The sequence below is a fragment of the Protopterus annectens genome, chromosome 9.part0 (genome assembly GCF_019279795.1).
Source record: "Protopterus annectens isolate FY-2018-M chromosome 9.part0, PAN1.0, whole genome shotgun sequence".
NCBI lineage: Eukaryota > Metazoa > Chordata > Ceratodontiformes > Protopteridae > Protopterus > Protopterus annectens.
In genome coordinates this window covers 1,316,583,504-1,316,599,349 of record NC_056743.1, presented here as the reverse complement: position 1 = coordinate 1,316,599,349, position 15,846 = coordinate 1,316,583,504, and the positions used below count along the sequence as shown (strand labels likewise).

General features: G+C 41.8%; 1 protein-coding gene across 2 annotated transcripts in view; it reads left to right on the top strand.

Moving 5' to 3' along the window:
* The window catches only part of USP39 (ubiquitin specific peptidase 39), an 882,613-nt gene that overhangs the window by 502,002 nt on the left and 364,765 nt on the right, over positions 1-15,846 (top strand). For both annotated transcript variants that reach the window (XM_044084285.1, XR_006366329.1), the window contains exon 10: positions 10,299-10,441. In XM_044084285.1, coding sequence (XP_043940220.1) covers positions 10,299-10,441 — 143 coding nt within the window. The remainder of the gene's footprint in view (positions 1-10,298; positions 10,442-15,846) is intronic.

Here is a 15,846-nt window from a genome sequence, read left to right as displayed (position 1 = left end):
ACTACTACATTCCTTGGACATTCACAGACAGTTATGCTTCTACTTGGACAAAACCAAAGCTTTCAGAAAATCTGAGCAATTATTGGTAGCATACGCTGCAGGAACACAGTAAAAAGCCATTTCAAAGCAGACTATTTCAAAGTGGATAGCTCACTGTATATGTTTTTGCTATACACACCATGGAAAACCTGTACCTAGCAGCATTAGATCTCACTCCACCAGGGCAACGGCCTCTTCAACTGCTTACTGCTTACCTCAGGGGAGTGCCTACCAAGGATATTTTAGAAGCAGCAACATGGAGTTCTGTACATACCTTCACCAAATATTACCATTTGCCTTTATATTCCAAATCCAGAGCTGGCTTTGCCACTGCTGTGTTGCAGGGCCTTATAGCCACCCCTAATGCCTTATAGATCCATCCTCCCTACCTCAGCTTTGGGATTCCACCCAAGTGTAATGACTGCAGCAGTGTCACACGATGAACATAGTACAGTTTTGTACCTACCATAAATGTAGATGTTCGAGTGTAGACACTGCTGCAGTCCAGGTTACCCTCCCTCCTTCCCCTCTTACTGGCTGGTATGTACCTATGTCTTCTACCCTTACTACCTATGGGGAGTATTTGCTGGTAGCTGTAAGTTGTTTTTTACTTTTCTTATGTATGTTTTATTAGCAGTTGGAATTGCCTACATATTTAGAGGCACCTGACATCTGGGGCAAGAAAAACTGAAGAAAATGGTGTCTGCTGCATCTTGTATATCCCTGTCGCACTGATGTCAGGGAAGAAGCGGCAGCGACTGATGCCGGACCAAGACTTTGGAACTCAGGCCGACTGGGGAACCGCCTGACGGCAGGATAACCCAAGTGTAATGACTGCAGCAGTGTCTACACTCGAACATCTACATTTATGGTAGGTACAAAACTGTACTTTCCTCAGAGGGGCCAAAAACTTAAGATCACCCAGGAGAGCCCCATCTCCAGCCTGGGACCTTAACTTTGTATTGGAAAAACTCACTCTTCCTCCTTTTGAGCCAGCTGCTAGTGCAGAATTAAAATTCCTTTCTTGGAAAACAGCCTTCCTTTTAGCAATCACTTCAGCAAGAAGGGTATCTGAATTGCAGGCCCTTATGGCAGTGGAGCCTTTCATCATCTTTTTCATGTGGACAGGGTCCCTCCTTCATGCCCAAGGTAGTATCCAGTCTGGCTCTTAATCAGTTCATTCATTTGCCAACCTTCTTTTCTAATCCACAGAACAAAGGGGAATGGGTACTGCACTCCTTAGATGTGCACAGACAACTTAGATTTTACTTGGACAGGGCTAAACCTCAAAGGAAATCTGAACAACTGCTGGTGGCATTTGCTGCACGGGCAGAGGGGAAGGCTATTTCAAAGCAAGCCATTTCTAAATGGATAGGCCATTGCATTAATTTCTGCTATAAGCACCATGGAAACCTGTCCCACAGGGGATTGGACCACATTCAACCAGGGCTGCATCTACCTCTACAACTTTTCTCAGTGGTGTCCTTACCAGGGACATCCTAGAAGCTGCTACCTGGAGTTCTGTACATACTTTCACCAAGCATTACCATTTGCCAATTTTCTCTAAATCCAGAGCTGGCTTTGCTACTGCAGTCTTGCATGGCCTTATAGCTGGTCCTAATGCTATCTAAATTCCTCCTCCCATCCTTAGCTTTGTGAATCTACCCAAATGTGATGACTGCAACAGTAAAACACGAAGAACATATTACAGTTGTGTAGACTAACCATAAATGTAGATGTTAGAGTGTATTCACTGTTGCAGTCCTGGTTACCCTCCCTCCAGCCCCCTGACTTCTTTTGGCTATACCTCTATTCTCCTTTACTATGCTTAAAAGCTTTTTGGTCTGTTTGCTTTTTGTTGGAGGTATAACCTTGTATATATATATTTAATTGCCTCCCATTAGGGAGGCACCTGACATCCTGGCAAGAAAAACTGATGTAATGGCATTGGCTGCATGCTTTATACCCCTGACTACCTGACATCACGGAAGATGAGACAGCAACCGACGCAGGACCCAAGATTTTGATAATCAGGCCGACTGAGGGCTACTGCAAGCAGATAACCCAAATGTGATGACTGCAACAGTGCATACGAACATCTACATTTATGGTTAGTGTACACAACTGTACTATCTGGGTCACCTAAACCAGTTTTATGAAAGACAAAATTCAGATGGTCACAGTTCAGTCCATTTTTACCTGTCCTGAGGAAGGAAGATTGGATGTGCTCCGTAGATTTCCAGGACACCTACTATTATGTCAAAATAGTAAAGCACTCTAGGAGATTTCTCTGCTTCTGGCTGGATGCTAATCACTGCCAATTCTGTGCACTGCTATTCAGTCTCACTACCACCAGCAAGGTGTTCACCAAGATAATGGCAGTGGTAGCAGTGCACATGTGTCTGATGGGAATCTTAGTCTTCTCGTACTGTGACAATTTGCTCTTAACCGCTACCTCCAAGCATCTACTGCTGTGTCACCTGAACTTAGGAATAACTGTAAATCTGCCAAAATGTCAATTTGTCTCCAATACAGAGAATAGAGTTTATTGGATGCCACCTAGACACCAGCCTGCAGATAATCGGTCTTCCCCAGCCCATAGTTGTGTTAGTTCGCCTTACAGCCGTACAAGTACTACATTACGTTCTGCATCTTTTAGGCCTCATGGTGTCCACAATTCTAATGGTCCCTATAGCCAGATACTACATGATAGAGCTTCAAGGGACTTTAGCAGTACAGTGGTTTCAGTCCATCCACCTTTTGCATTCAGAGATTAGAATTGCTCAAGTCTGCAAACAATAGATTGCATGGTGGGTAATGTCCCTGACTGTAACACAGGGTAGCCCTTTCCTTTCAGAATTACTGTTGGCAATAGTAACCAGGGATGCCTTCCTTCTGGGGGTGCATTTCGTAGGGAGAATGGTCCAAGGTACGTGGTTGTCACTAGAGGTCAGTCTTCTTATCAGTATCTCTGGGTTGATAGCAATCCTCCTAGCTTTGCAAGCATTTCAGGACCTCCTTTCCAAGGGTGTGATTTCCATACAGATGATGTTGTGCCAGTGGTATGGTACGTTAATAAGTAAGGGGCAACACGCTCTTATCCTCTCTGATGAGAGGCCATGAGAGTTTGGCAGTGGGCGATATCACACTGCTTTCTGATAACAGTGCACATCCTGTGGTTGTCCAGTGTACTAGCAGACAAATTGAGATGAATGGTCCTGATGCCTCATGAGTGGTCCTTCAATTCTACAGTGACATATTTTGATACTTGATTGCTGGGGTAAACCTTACTGCAGCATTTTTACATCATATCTAAACAATCCCTCCACAGAAGACTGTCACTGAGGGATGCTGTGGTCCACACTTGGCCCCCAGGCCTCTTATATGCTTTCCCTCCTTTGCTGCCAATAAAATCATGTAGAAAGCAAGACAGTGCAAGGCCAACATGATCCTCATTGCCCCCTTTTGGCTCCAACAGACACTGTTCCCGTAGCTATCCTATTTGACTCATCCATCCAGACTGCCTCTTGTGGACCAGAAGTCTATGAAGTTAACTGCATGGTACCTCCAATTTTAAGCATAGCCAGAGATGCCAGGCTTCCCCCTTCGGTAGTCAGTATTCTGTATGCTTCTCAGAAACTATCCACTAGAAAAAATTACCAGAGTAAATGGAAGAGATTTCTGTATTTGGACCTTTCACTAAAGGACTGGACCCTTTATCAGTACCTTTTCCATCCATACTAAAATTTTTATCTGAACCCTTTAAAAAGGGTTCCAGCTTTGCCACCATCAAGGTACAGATGGCTATTTCAAATTTTCTTTTTCAACAAAAAGACACTCCAGTAGCATCACTGAAATTTTCCAAAGCTTTCTTGAAAGGTACCTTTCTACTAAGACCTCCCATTAGAGACCCAGCCCCTCCATGGGACATCACCATTATGTTGCACACTCTGATGCAGTCTTTGTTTGAACATGCAACCACAGCAGGTCTAAAATTTCTTATTTGAAAAACAATTTTTCTAGTAACAGTGACATCATCAAGATGAACTCAGTTACAGGCTCTTTCGTGTAAACCTTTGTATGTAGTATTTCACATGGATAGTTTCCCTTAGAACAAACACATCCTTTATTCCTAAGGTAGCATCCGAAATAAATCTAAATCTATCCATAAACAATCTGAGATTTAGATCCGAAGTTGCTTTGAAGTCTGTACCAAGGTCTGATCCATTTGGATATGACAGTCCATATGTTTGAACTGGATGAAAATTAGACACCGTTGGATATAACGAAAGTCACAAGTAACCAGGACAAGAAAAAACTACTACATGAAAAAACGTGACAGTGTGAGCCCTCACATTGAATGTAATGTTGTTGTAAGTAAATAGCTTGTTTTCTTTTCTTTGGGGTGGAAGGCCCAAGGTATTAGTAAGTCTGGCACTGCTCTTCTTTAAAGAGTGAGCTGGGAGAGCAAAACATTTCCTAACTGTTGTAGAACCTTTTTTGTTTATATCTTCCTTGCCTTATGTCAGCTTCTGTGTTCAAGAGATGTAGAAACCTTGACTAAAAAAATGAGTGGGAGTGTCCTGAACGAGAAAAATCCACTGTAAATCACGTAGCACCAAACTGGAGTCAAATACTTCAATATGCAACTTTGTAGTTTCACTTAAAAGGTTCCTCAGAAACATAAACATTTAAAACAGTTACTAAAGCCATTTAAATAGATAAAGGTCGCATGGTAAAACTCACATGGTAAAACTCACATGGTAATAGTCAGATTATACAGTTACTCCCTGTGATGTAATTCTCTCAGATAGGGATTTAAAGTTACAACTTCATTTAAACTTGGCAATATATGAGCTCTAAGTCGCAAAATCCATCTATATTCCTCTAATTCAGTACATTGAACACTATTACCACCACAAAGGGATTCATTAACTTGAAATAAAATCATAAATGTAAAATAGTGTGTGTTGCCTGCTGTATAAATATGCCTATATAATGCATTAGTGTTAAGTTTCCTATTAATTTCAGAGAGATGACTACTAATATGATCTTTCAACCTTCTATTGTTTTTTCCCCAAATAACATGCATCACTTAACTGGCAAGTAGCTAGGTATATAATATTCCTAGAATCACAATTTCCAAACACTCGTACATTAAATATTTTGCCAGTGACTGGATGGGTAAAGCTTTTATCAGTATTAATACTACTACAGCGCACGCATTTGTTAATCTATGTGTTCCTATTTTATTGGTCTTAAAATATATAATACTTTGTGGTTGTTCTTTATAACAGTTTATTCTTTAAATTAGGACATCCTTTGTAACCAAAGGTTGCTTTATGACCTGTAGAATTCCTAATCTCCGGTACTGCAGACAAAATGGACCAGTATTTATTAATAATGGCTTTAACAGCCTTTGTATCTTGATTATAAGTTAGCATGGATCTTCTGTCTTTATTAACATTTTTACTTTGCTGAACTATACCTATATTGTGGGGCTGCTTAGAGAAAATTGGTCTGATGTCAGCATCAAGTTCTTGAATTGTAATATCTCCAGTGTTAACAACTTTGCTATTATAACCCCTACATATAAAATCTTTTGCTGTATTATTTATCTTCAGTATGCAGTCTAGCGGCACGCTTCATTTGATTATCAACAACATTTTAAAATATAAAAGGTGGATGCATACTAGTGCGATGCAGATACGTATTTCTTTTAACAGGTTTCTTATATAACCTAGTTTCAAGGCTGCTCAAATGTGATTTATATAAAGTAATGTCCAGCAAATTAACCTGTTGCAATGATGTTTCTTTCTTACACTTTAGGAATTCAGTACATGTATTCAATGAGTTAAAAGAACATGTTGAATTGCACGACTAGGGAACTTGGTCTCCATCTCAGGGGAAGATGAAAGAGTATTGACCTGTTTGGCCATGAAATGTTTTCATTCTTTTGTTCAGGAATTATACAGACAGTGACAGATGGTACTGGTAGTGGTCCTGTAAACTAGCAAGGGCACATACAATTTCCAACTGTACAGGTTGGTAGAGGTAATTTGGAGTGAGTAATATCAAGACCTAACTAGTCTTGCAAGCTGTCTAGACCAGGCCAAAAAATACTTTGACAGACATGTTAAGCAGGGAGGGAAAGCACTCCTTTGCATTCTTAAAGATCATTGCTGCAAGATGGGTTTCTTCCTGGTTATTGGTCCTTGGTCCTGTGTACATATTTGTTCTGGTAGCTTCTGTTTGTAGTTTGTCTGGAACCCCTCCTTTTCCTTTCTGTTTTAAGTAGCCCATAAGTTATGCACATACAGGCAAACGATGATGATGCCATAGAAGCTTTCCCAGAAGCCATTGAAAGTTCATAGGTATATGATACTAGGCTATTGGCTTGGAGGCCCTTATAAGCCTAGCCAAGAATTTCGCCCATCTTCCCTCAAAGTCAGCACCTGTTTCCCCGTCCAGCAGGGACACAGGTGGTATCCCAGGGGTGTATTTTCTGTTTTTCATCCACTCGTCCATGTCCCTCTTAAAGAGGGCTAGAGAGGTACTCTGCTTGACATGGAGCAGGGGTCTAGTCCACAGATGGCGGGAGTCTTTCAGACACAAATCTATCTTGCCAACAAGTTCTGTTAATGTCACAGACCAGGTTAAGGCCTTGCGTGCGGGTTGTGTGAGTGGAGTTTGTCTTACGGATATGTAGCAACTCCATCAAGGCTGGGTCTGAAATGGCCTTGTATGCCAGACACAGGTCACCTGTGAGCAGTCTGCATGAGACTAAGTAGAGGGACAGGACCTTTAGCCTATCTGTGTAGGATAGGTGTTTGAGACCCTGGATTTTCCCGGTCAGGAACCTCTGTGGTCTCTCCAACTGCTGCATGTGCTTGGCAAGGTACATGCCAAAGAGGGCATTGTACTCGATGATGGGTCTGGTAAGGGAGGAGTACAGGGATGTTATGAGCTCCTTGTTTCTGGATGAAATACCCTTATTTATGAGGTGAGCCATGTAGAAAACCTTCCATACAGTGGAGGCAACGTGTTGGTCAAAAGTCAGTTTGCGATCAACATGGGTGCCCAAGTCCCTCATGACTGATTGCATGCTTAGTATGTTCTTATTAATGTGATAATTAGTGGGGATGATGATGCATTTCTTGGCATTCAGTTTGAGGCCATGCTTCTAGCACTTGTCTTTGGTTTGGGTAAGGCCCTCTTGGAGGATGCTGACATCACTAGGGGAATTTAAGACAGCACCCAGCTTGCAGTCATCTGCAAACTTGGTCAGCCACAGACCACTGGTTTTGGCTTGCACCTCAGAAAAGTATATCCCAAACAGTAGAGGCCCTAAGACTGATCTTTGGGGTACACGCTCATTACACATCTACTACTAGAGGTGTCTTCCCGTACTTTGACTGAGTGGTTTCTATCAGTGAGCCAGTTAGCTACCCATCTGGTAGGGTTGATGCCTAGCTGGGAGAGTTTATCTATTATGCTCGAGTAAGGAATAGTGTCAAAGGCTTTGGCTAGGTCAAGGTAGGTGGTGTGCACCGTCTTCCCCCCTCGTCCATGGTTTTGGTGACCTGTCTTGAAGAAATCGACCAAGTTTTACAGGCATGATCTCCCTTTCACAAAACCAAACTGTGTGGGGTCAAGTGTTTGGAGGTTGCCAGTGTCCTTGTTTATAAGGTCCATGATAATGTGTTCCATGGCCTTGAAGATCAGGCTAGTTAGGCTGATGGGCCTATAATTGCCTGGGTCAGTGGATGCTCCACCTTTGTGTAGAGGGATGGCAGTGGCTGTTCTCTATTCAGCTGGGATGAAGCCGGTGCTCAGGCTTGGTTGAATGGGGTGTCTAATGGAGCTGAGAGCTCATGTCTGAGTTTATGTAGGATACAGCCAGGGATGTTATCGGGAACCATGGAGACTGTATTTTTTGCCTTTGAGGAGGGCATTAAGGACCTGCTCCCTGGTGATGAGGGGAGGGGGGTAGGTGCTGGGGATGTCCTGGTTTACTGATGGGGGGACAGGGGGTGAAGTTTTCAGTGAACCTGTCTACCAGCAGGTTGGCTATATCTGTGGCGTTTTTGTATGTGGTGTTATTGACCACCAGTTCAAAGCAGATTTGGGTGTTGCCTTTGAGACTGCGGGCACAAGTTGCTTGACTGCTCTACCATTTATGCTTGCATTTCACATCCTTCTATTGCTTCTTTAACTTGCTGTCATGACATTTGTTGGCGCATTGTCTTGCGCAATAAAAAAGCAAAAGAAAGAGTGATACTTGTTATTCTTAGGTAGAATACCCGAGTCCCAGCAGATCATGCCAGGGGACTGTGATTCCTGAAGAGATTTAGGATAAGACTGAAGTCTGCCTCTAGCAGAATTCCACTACCTCTATATGAATCTTGCAGGAATTTTCCTACTGTTTGCATGACTGCTGTTTGGTGACTTAAAACATAGATTTTTCTTCCAGTAGTTATTGCCATTTATGTGGTTGTGTGCAAGGTATCCTCATTTACTTACCACTGCCTACATTACTAATTTGTAGGCCAAGCACTGGACATGCCTGTCATAAGTGTTCTGGTGTGCATTACACACTTGATAGCTCTATGCTAGGCATCCTGTCTAACTAGCCAATTTTTGTGGCACAACTCCTTCATTATATCAATTCCAGACGAATATATTATAATGGTAACCTACTACTTGGATTCTAGGCCTGCAGACTCCTTTTCTTCTACAGACCATGTTTTCTCGCTCCCTGGATACACATTGTGGTTGTTACTCGCAATTTGCATGCATAATAGTTAGGAATACAATATACTTGGAGAAAAACTATTAAACTTCCTACAGAACAGAGCCTCTGGCATCTGCTTCTGACATCCACTTATAGCTTTAAGCTTTTCTACAACATCTGTCTTCACAACACTTAACTCTGTGGTCTGCATAGTGTATCCTCACATTTTTATTTACTAATCTCATGGTCTTGTTGAACACGTTTCCTTATTTACATTCCTCACCTTTTATTCCCCTTTACTAATCCTCCCTTGTGTACCAGTGCAGCAGGAAAAATGTAAATTGCAAATTATCCTGTAGCAGTGCATAAAATATTCTTCTTCTTTCGGCTTTTCCCGGTTAGGGGTCGCCACAGCAGATCACCTGTCCGCTTACGATTGGCAGTGGAGTCTTACGTGTTGAGTTGCCAGCCCGGCTCCCAACCTTCCACAGAAGGCGCACATACGCACGCACACGCACTCACGCCTAGGGCCAATTTAGAGTGTCCAATCCACCTACAGCAGCATGTCTTTGGGATGTGGGAGGAAACCGGAGCACCCGGAGGAAACCCACGCAACCACAGGGAGGGCATGCAGACTCCGCACAGAAAGCACCCCAGCCGAGGATCGAACCAGAGAACCTCTTGCTGTGAGGTGGCAACGCTGACCACTGCACCACCGCTGCCGCCCAGCAGTGCATAATATATAAAGAATCAAAATTCCTTCTGTGTAAATACTGTGCATTTTTTCGACATTTCCTTGCTTTACTTTGTAAATTGTATACAGTGTGCATGTTTTTAATATTCACTGTACAAAGTTTTAATATTTTTAATATTTTGATACGTTCCTTTCAGCCTAGTCCTAGTTTGTAACTATTTTCTGTTATACTCTTTTATTTTTATTTAAAAAACCTCTTTTCTTTTTATTGTAACTCCTGGACTATCTAAAATGGGTTCATGTTACATAAGTACAATAGCTAATATTATAATTTCCTGTACAGAAATTTGAACAGTAAATTTCAAGACATTTTTTGTCTTGGATTAAGGAGCTGAACTACGTCATATTATTATGCAAAAAATTATGTAAAATACTATGTCTCTGTATTAGATGCAGTGTTAACAGCTATGAACTATTTAATGGCTCCCAATACTTTGGGACTGCAGTCATTTTAATGTATAGGTGGTGAACCCTGTGGTGATTATATACTGGGCAGATAGTATTGTGGCTTGATGAAGATTCTAGCAATAGGTTTTAGAAATAATCATAAGCTGTGTTGGCAACTTCTTGTCCTGACCGTGGTTACAGGAAAACAGCAGGAATTAGTGATGAAGTGTAACAGAGATGTTCTCAGATATTATTTGTTGACATATAGTAGTGTACAAGGGACTGTGTTTCAGTGAATTTCTGTTGTATGTTGTATGCTGTTTTCTAGGGCAGGAAACAGCTAATATTGATCTCTACGTTTTGCTTTTTTTTTCTTTTTGGCAGGAATATAAAACTTACAAAGAGAATTTTCTGAAGAGGTTCCAGCTGACCAAACTTCCTCCATACCTCATCTTTTACATCAAAAGGTTTACAAAAAACAACTTTTTTGTGGAGAAAAACCCAACCATCGTCAACTTCCCTATCACGTAAGGAGAGGAGTTTGATTGCTTATACCACTGTAACTACTGTGTGATTGTTAGGTAGTGGTCTTGCACAGTCAGGGATTATTAACTGGCATGTACCCAAATTTGAAATAGCTGGAAAAGACTCCCCATCCTCATCAGGCAGAGCTCCCCTCTGGCCCTCTTCAAAAGAAATCATGGTGAGTGGATGGGAAATAGAAAATTCACCCTGGGGGTCACCTCAGCTGCCCTGCTAGAAAGTGACAGTGGGAACTAACGTCTGTTGATGTGATGCTAGGTATTCTCATTGGTTAGGCTTACATAGGCCCCAGGGCCATTAGCCTAGCAAACATCTATGAACCTTTGCATTAAGCATGATGTAGAAGGTAACTTTTTTGTAACTATGCAGTGTGCAGATCCTGTAAGGAGTTTAAATGTTCCTCTGATCAGTAGCCGCTGGAAAACTCATCTGTCTTTTTTTCCACTGCATGTTAGCAAGGAGCACCACAGCTAAGACACTTTTTCTTTAATAGCCACCTAACTGCGCCACTGTATTTTGCATTATCATCAAAGAACAGCACAGTTGGAAATTCCATGCTTTTACACGTTTGTTATTGTGTAGTACTGCTTGACACTGCATTGTGGTAGTGAAGCATTGTTAAGTAACCAGTTCATGGTGGTCTGAGTGCTCCCTGTCATCTCTAAACTGGGATCACTTATTTGTCACTTGAAGATCGAATATGAAAGACCAGTCTCCACTTAGGTTTGCAGAGGTGTGGGGTAAGTTTATGTACTTCCATTTTATTGCATCACCCTTTACCAAACAAACAATTTGCATGAAAATGCTGTTTTAAAAGTAGTATTTAAAAGCAGCTACCAAACACTGTTTCCTTTCTAGAGAAAGGGGTTTTGGTTGGACTGCTGGATCAGCTAACCACATCTGAGAAAGAAAATTTTTCCTATGGCAGAAGTATGCAAGCAATAAAATATAAACAGTGGGAAATCCAAAGGTTAAGTTTTTGTTCCATGTTCTCTCTGTGTTCCCTTCCTCACATAGACCACTGTAATACTGCTGGAGCTTGAGTTTCAACATTGGCTGTTACCGTCTGCAGTTGCTGATTTCATAAGCCCTTCTTTTCAGCACTCAGAAATGTTAGTCACATGTAGAGATCCCATATTATAAATACCATAAGGTTTCTCATTTGTAGTAGTTTTTAATGCTCTTCTGTTTGATATCATTTCACTTCTGTTTTGTTACATTGCTAATCCCTTGTTCCTGATGCAGTTTTACTGGTGTTTTTTTTTTCCAGAAATTTCTGTTACTTTTTTGTTTTACTTTTGTGTGACAGAATTTGCATCCATTATCCAAGTTACCTGACAAATAGTGCCAAAGGGTTAGTATAGTAAATATTTGTTCTTTTTTTGAGGGGTTGGGTTTGCCTCTCTCAGTGGATTTTCTGAAAAAAATGTACAAGATTTTAAAAGTGCCATAAAAATAAGCAAAAACAAAGCCATATAGACCTTTTTTCTGTCTTAAGAGAGGTTAGTTATGCTTGAGAGAAAGAATATGAGAATTCAGAAAAGAAGCCCTGAATAGAAGTCTCGCCTGACATCAGAGATGTTGGGAGAATCTTCATATCACTTGCAGCAGCTACCTTTAGTAACAAACCTCAAGCAAGTGACAGTGCCGCTGTCCTTTTCACTGGGGCAGGTGAGCACTTTTTGTTATGGTGGTGCTTAATCCCAGCTGCTTTGAAGGTGGATAGTTAGTGATGGCAGAAGTGCAACAATAAAAGAAAAGAATGGAGGTGAGCCTGCTATTTTGCCATCATCATACAAGACGCGGTGGTGTAGCGGTAGTGTTGTAGCCTCACAGCAAGAAGTTCTCCCGTTTGATTCTCGGCTGGAGCTCTTTCTGTGTGAAGTCTGCATGTCCTCCCCGCGGTCGAGTGATGTTCAAAAGACGTGCGTAGAATGGGCGTGACTTCGTTGAAGGTTGGGCGTCGAGCTGGCACCTCGGCACTGTAAAAATCTACTGCCAATCATTAGCGGACCGTAGTTCCGCTGTGGTGACCCCTAATCGGGAAAAGCCGAAAGAAGAACATACAGCAACAGTATCAGTCCTGATGCACTGTAATTGACGTACTTGGACTAATCAGTAATCATGACAGTGGTAATCCTAAGGACTGCCAGTATGGGAAAAAAAAAACACATCTGCTTTGCAAGATCTTTTAATCACATCATGTGGTCCCCAAGTATTGAGACAGATTTTTGGTTTTCAGTCAGTGGTAAGGACATATTGTCATACACAGGGAGATTCAGTAATTGTCAGCTTGTAATGGGAAGTACAGCCAGCGAGAATATTTCCATGATGGCAGCATCTTTTAAGTTCATGAAAATGTACCTGTAAACACGTGTACAGGTAAATTCACCAAAAAAAATCACAAAATTAGTAAGATATGCAACTAGAAAAATGGGCATTTCATTCATTCATTTTATAATAACTATCTTAATCCATTTCAGGATTACAGGGGATATGGAACCTTTTTGGCACTTGTGAGTGCAAGACTGGAAATAAAACAGGGCTCTGACCCATTGTAGTACACTAGCTGTCATTAAAAAGAAGTCTAAACTGTATACTTTTCTCAAAGTCTTTCAGACGCAAGACTGAACTTGATCTCAAAGGTTGAAAGACAGATGGTATTATTTAATTGCATCAAAAAAATGAAAGAAAAAAATGTGAATGTAACATCAATAAACAGTGAAATGAGCAGGCTTATAAAAGGTACAGATTTTGAAAGTCCTCTCAGTTAAAACGTACCTTTTTCTGGTACTTGTGAATCTGTTTATCTACCTAATATTAACACTTCTGTCTCAATGAATGACAACAGCATTGAGAATATTTCTAGCTTAAATTTGAGCAATGTTGAACTTAATGTTCTCATGAACTCTGTAGCAGTAGGTGTCCCTTCTGTCTTGTCAGTATTCAGAAGCTCAGATTTGTTCTCCCTGGCGCAGTGTAGAGCGTGGAACACATGCTTGCACCATTTTCAGAGCTGTCTTGCTGCAGTACACGTATGCTGATTACTTCTTTGTGCAGTGTCATGTGTAGTACTTTGTCTGTGCTGATCTGTTTTGGAGCTCGGACCGATAAGTAACCAGTTGTGATTCATTTTTTCTTTTATGAAGTTGTGCTTTTGACTGAATTTAGGAGGGAGCATATCAATTTTCTCTTATGACTTTGTTTTGGCATAGAGATCTGACCTGCTGGATTTGGTCCATAGTCTTTGAAAGCAGTCATCTCTATCAAAAAGACTCAAAAAACAAAGTGTATTTCGTCTCTGCTAGGCCCTTACCAAACTGCTTCTGAAAAGGAGGATGGTGGGACCTCCCTTTCCCCCTCTTCACAAGTACATCAGGAGGAGTGGTTTAAACTGGCCCAAGACCATCTCAGTGCCCTATAGGCCATGCCACTGGGGCATGATCCCCCAGGACCATCTTCTGTACCTCTTAAAACAGAGACCCTACTACTGTGGAGGAAAATTAACCTCAGGACTCTGACCAAAAGTAATGGATTACTCCAGATTTCTTCTCCCCTTGGATTATGATTCTGATGATGAAGATACCATCCCCTCAAGCCCCCCCCCCCCCCGAGGAAGGATCTTTTGGGAAAACACCTGAATGAAGGATTTTTTTAAGTGGGAAGGCAGAAAAGTCCTTGATATTTCAAAAAACAAAACAAAAAACAGTAAAGGTATCTTGGTCTCCTAGAAGTGAAGATCCTCAAGCGTCTGGCTGTAGACCTGTCTTTGGTGTCAACTGCTTCCCAGCACCCTTCCACCAAAAAGCAAGACAGATTCCACAGAGTGCAAGAGACACAAAAACACATTTACAAAAATCTAGTGGCTGACCCATGCAGTGGTTTGTATGAACTCTGAAGAGTGGTCAAAGATGGTCCCTGTACCCAATTCCTTACCTAATGATGAGGAAAGCAGAGCTCTGGATAAGTTTGACAAGAAAGTTTTTATTTACTCCACCTTGTTCTTTCAGACAATAAATTGTCAAACTCATGTGACTAAATCCCTTCTGGCAGCTATGGGACTATACGGCGTGGAGTTGGACACCAAACTTTAGGGCTAAACTGTTGGAGATGACTTAGCTACTGAAGTGACCAAACTTTCCATCAAGTGTGGGTATGCGGCTGTAGATGCTACATCTGGAGCTGCATCCACTGGCTGTGTTACAAAAAGTCATGCTTAGCTAATATTGCAGCCCTTACCAGAGGACATTAATGCTCCACTTGACAAGAAAATGGAGGAAAAGAGTAAAGCTATGCAGAAAGTTAGTTTTTCCATTTACCCTTCAGATTTAAAAAGAATTATCCTTTCAAACCTTTCTATCAGAAATAGACTAAGGGCGAGCAACAAAAAGGGAAAAACTTCTGTTCCAAAGTGATGGCAAGGTAACAGTAAAGGGAAATCTGGAAGGGGGGGGGGGGTGTGAGCATCCAGTAATAACTGAGAGCGACCCTAACTGCTTGATATTTCATCCCTCCCTCGGTGACTCTGGTCCTCCTCCCCTCCCAACTGGTTGTCCGTGCACAGAAAGTAGCACATCAACATCAAGTAAATGCTAGCTCTAATGCAGAGATTAAGGGCCTTCAACCAGCTGTGGAAGAAATGAATCTTGAATGTAGTGACAGAAAACACCGATTGTCATGTTACATCAACAAGCAGGGGAAGCAGGGACCAGATCTTGCCAGCTCTGCAGACTAGCTATGACTGCTTGAGAACTGGCAGTCTAACGCAGATTTAACCCACAAGGTGGTTTATATCCCCTTAGAATTGAACATATCGGACCTTTGCAGACCAGCTAAGCAGGACAAATGCAGACCCTTCCAAGTAAATGCTACACCAGGAGATCTTCCTAGAAATTGTGCACAAATGTGTTGTCCCACCAGATAGTTGTTTTTATCCCCAGAAAGCAGATAACAGGGTCAGTTTTATTTGAGTCCTTGCAAAGAGATAAGGCAGTAGATGTGTTTTCTATAAATTTCTCAGGGTGGAATGCTAGAAGTCTAAACCTCAAAATGCACTCACTTGAGGCACTCCTTAAAATGGAGAACATCGACATCTGTGCAGTGACAGAGACCTGGTTCAAGGCTCCAGAGAGCACCCCTGCATTACCAGATTATAATTTATACCATACCTTTCGGCCACCTAACCTGGGCCGAAACACTAAAGGTGGAGGAGTGTCCATACTCATTAAGGATATCCACACCTCCAGGCTAGTTGCTCAGCATAATGCATCAGAGATTATCCAAGTGCAACTATCTCTGGGCAAGACCGCAATCCAAATTGTAGCTTGCTACAGATCCCCCACCATGCCCCAGGATTCCCACTCCTCATTTCTTGATACACTGGAAAATA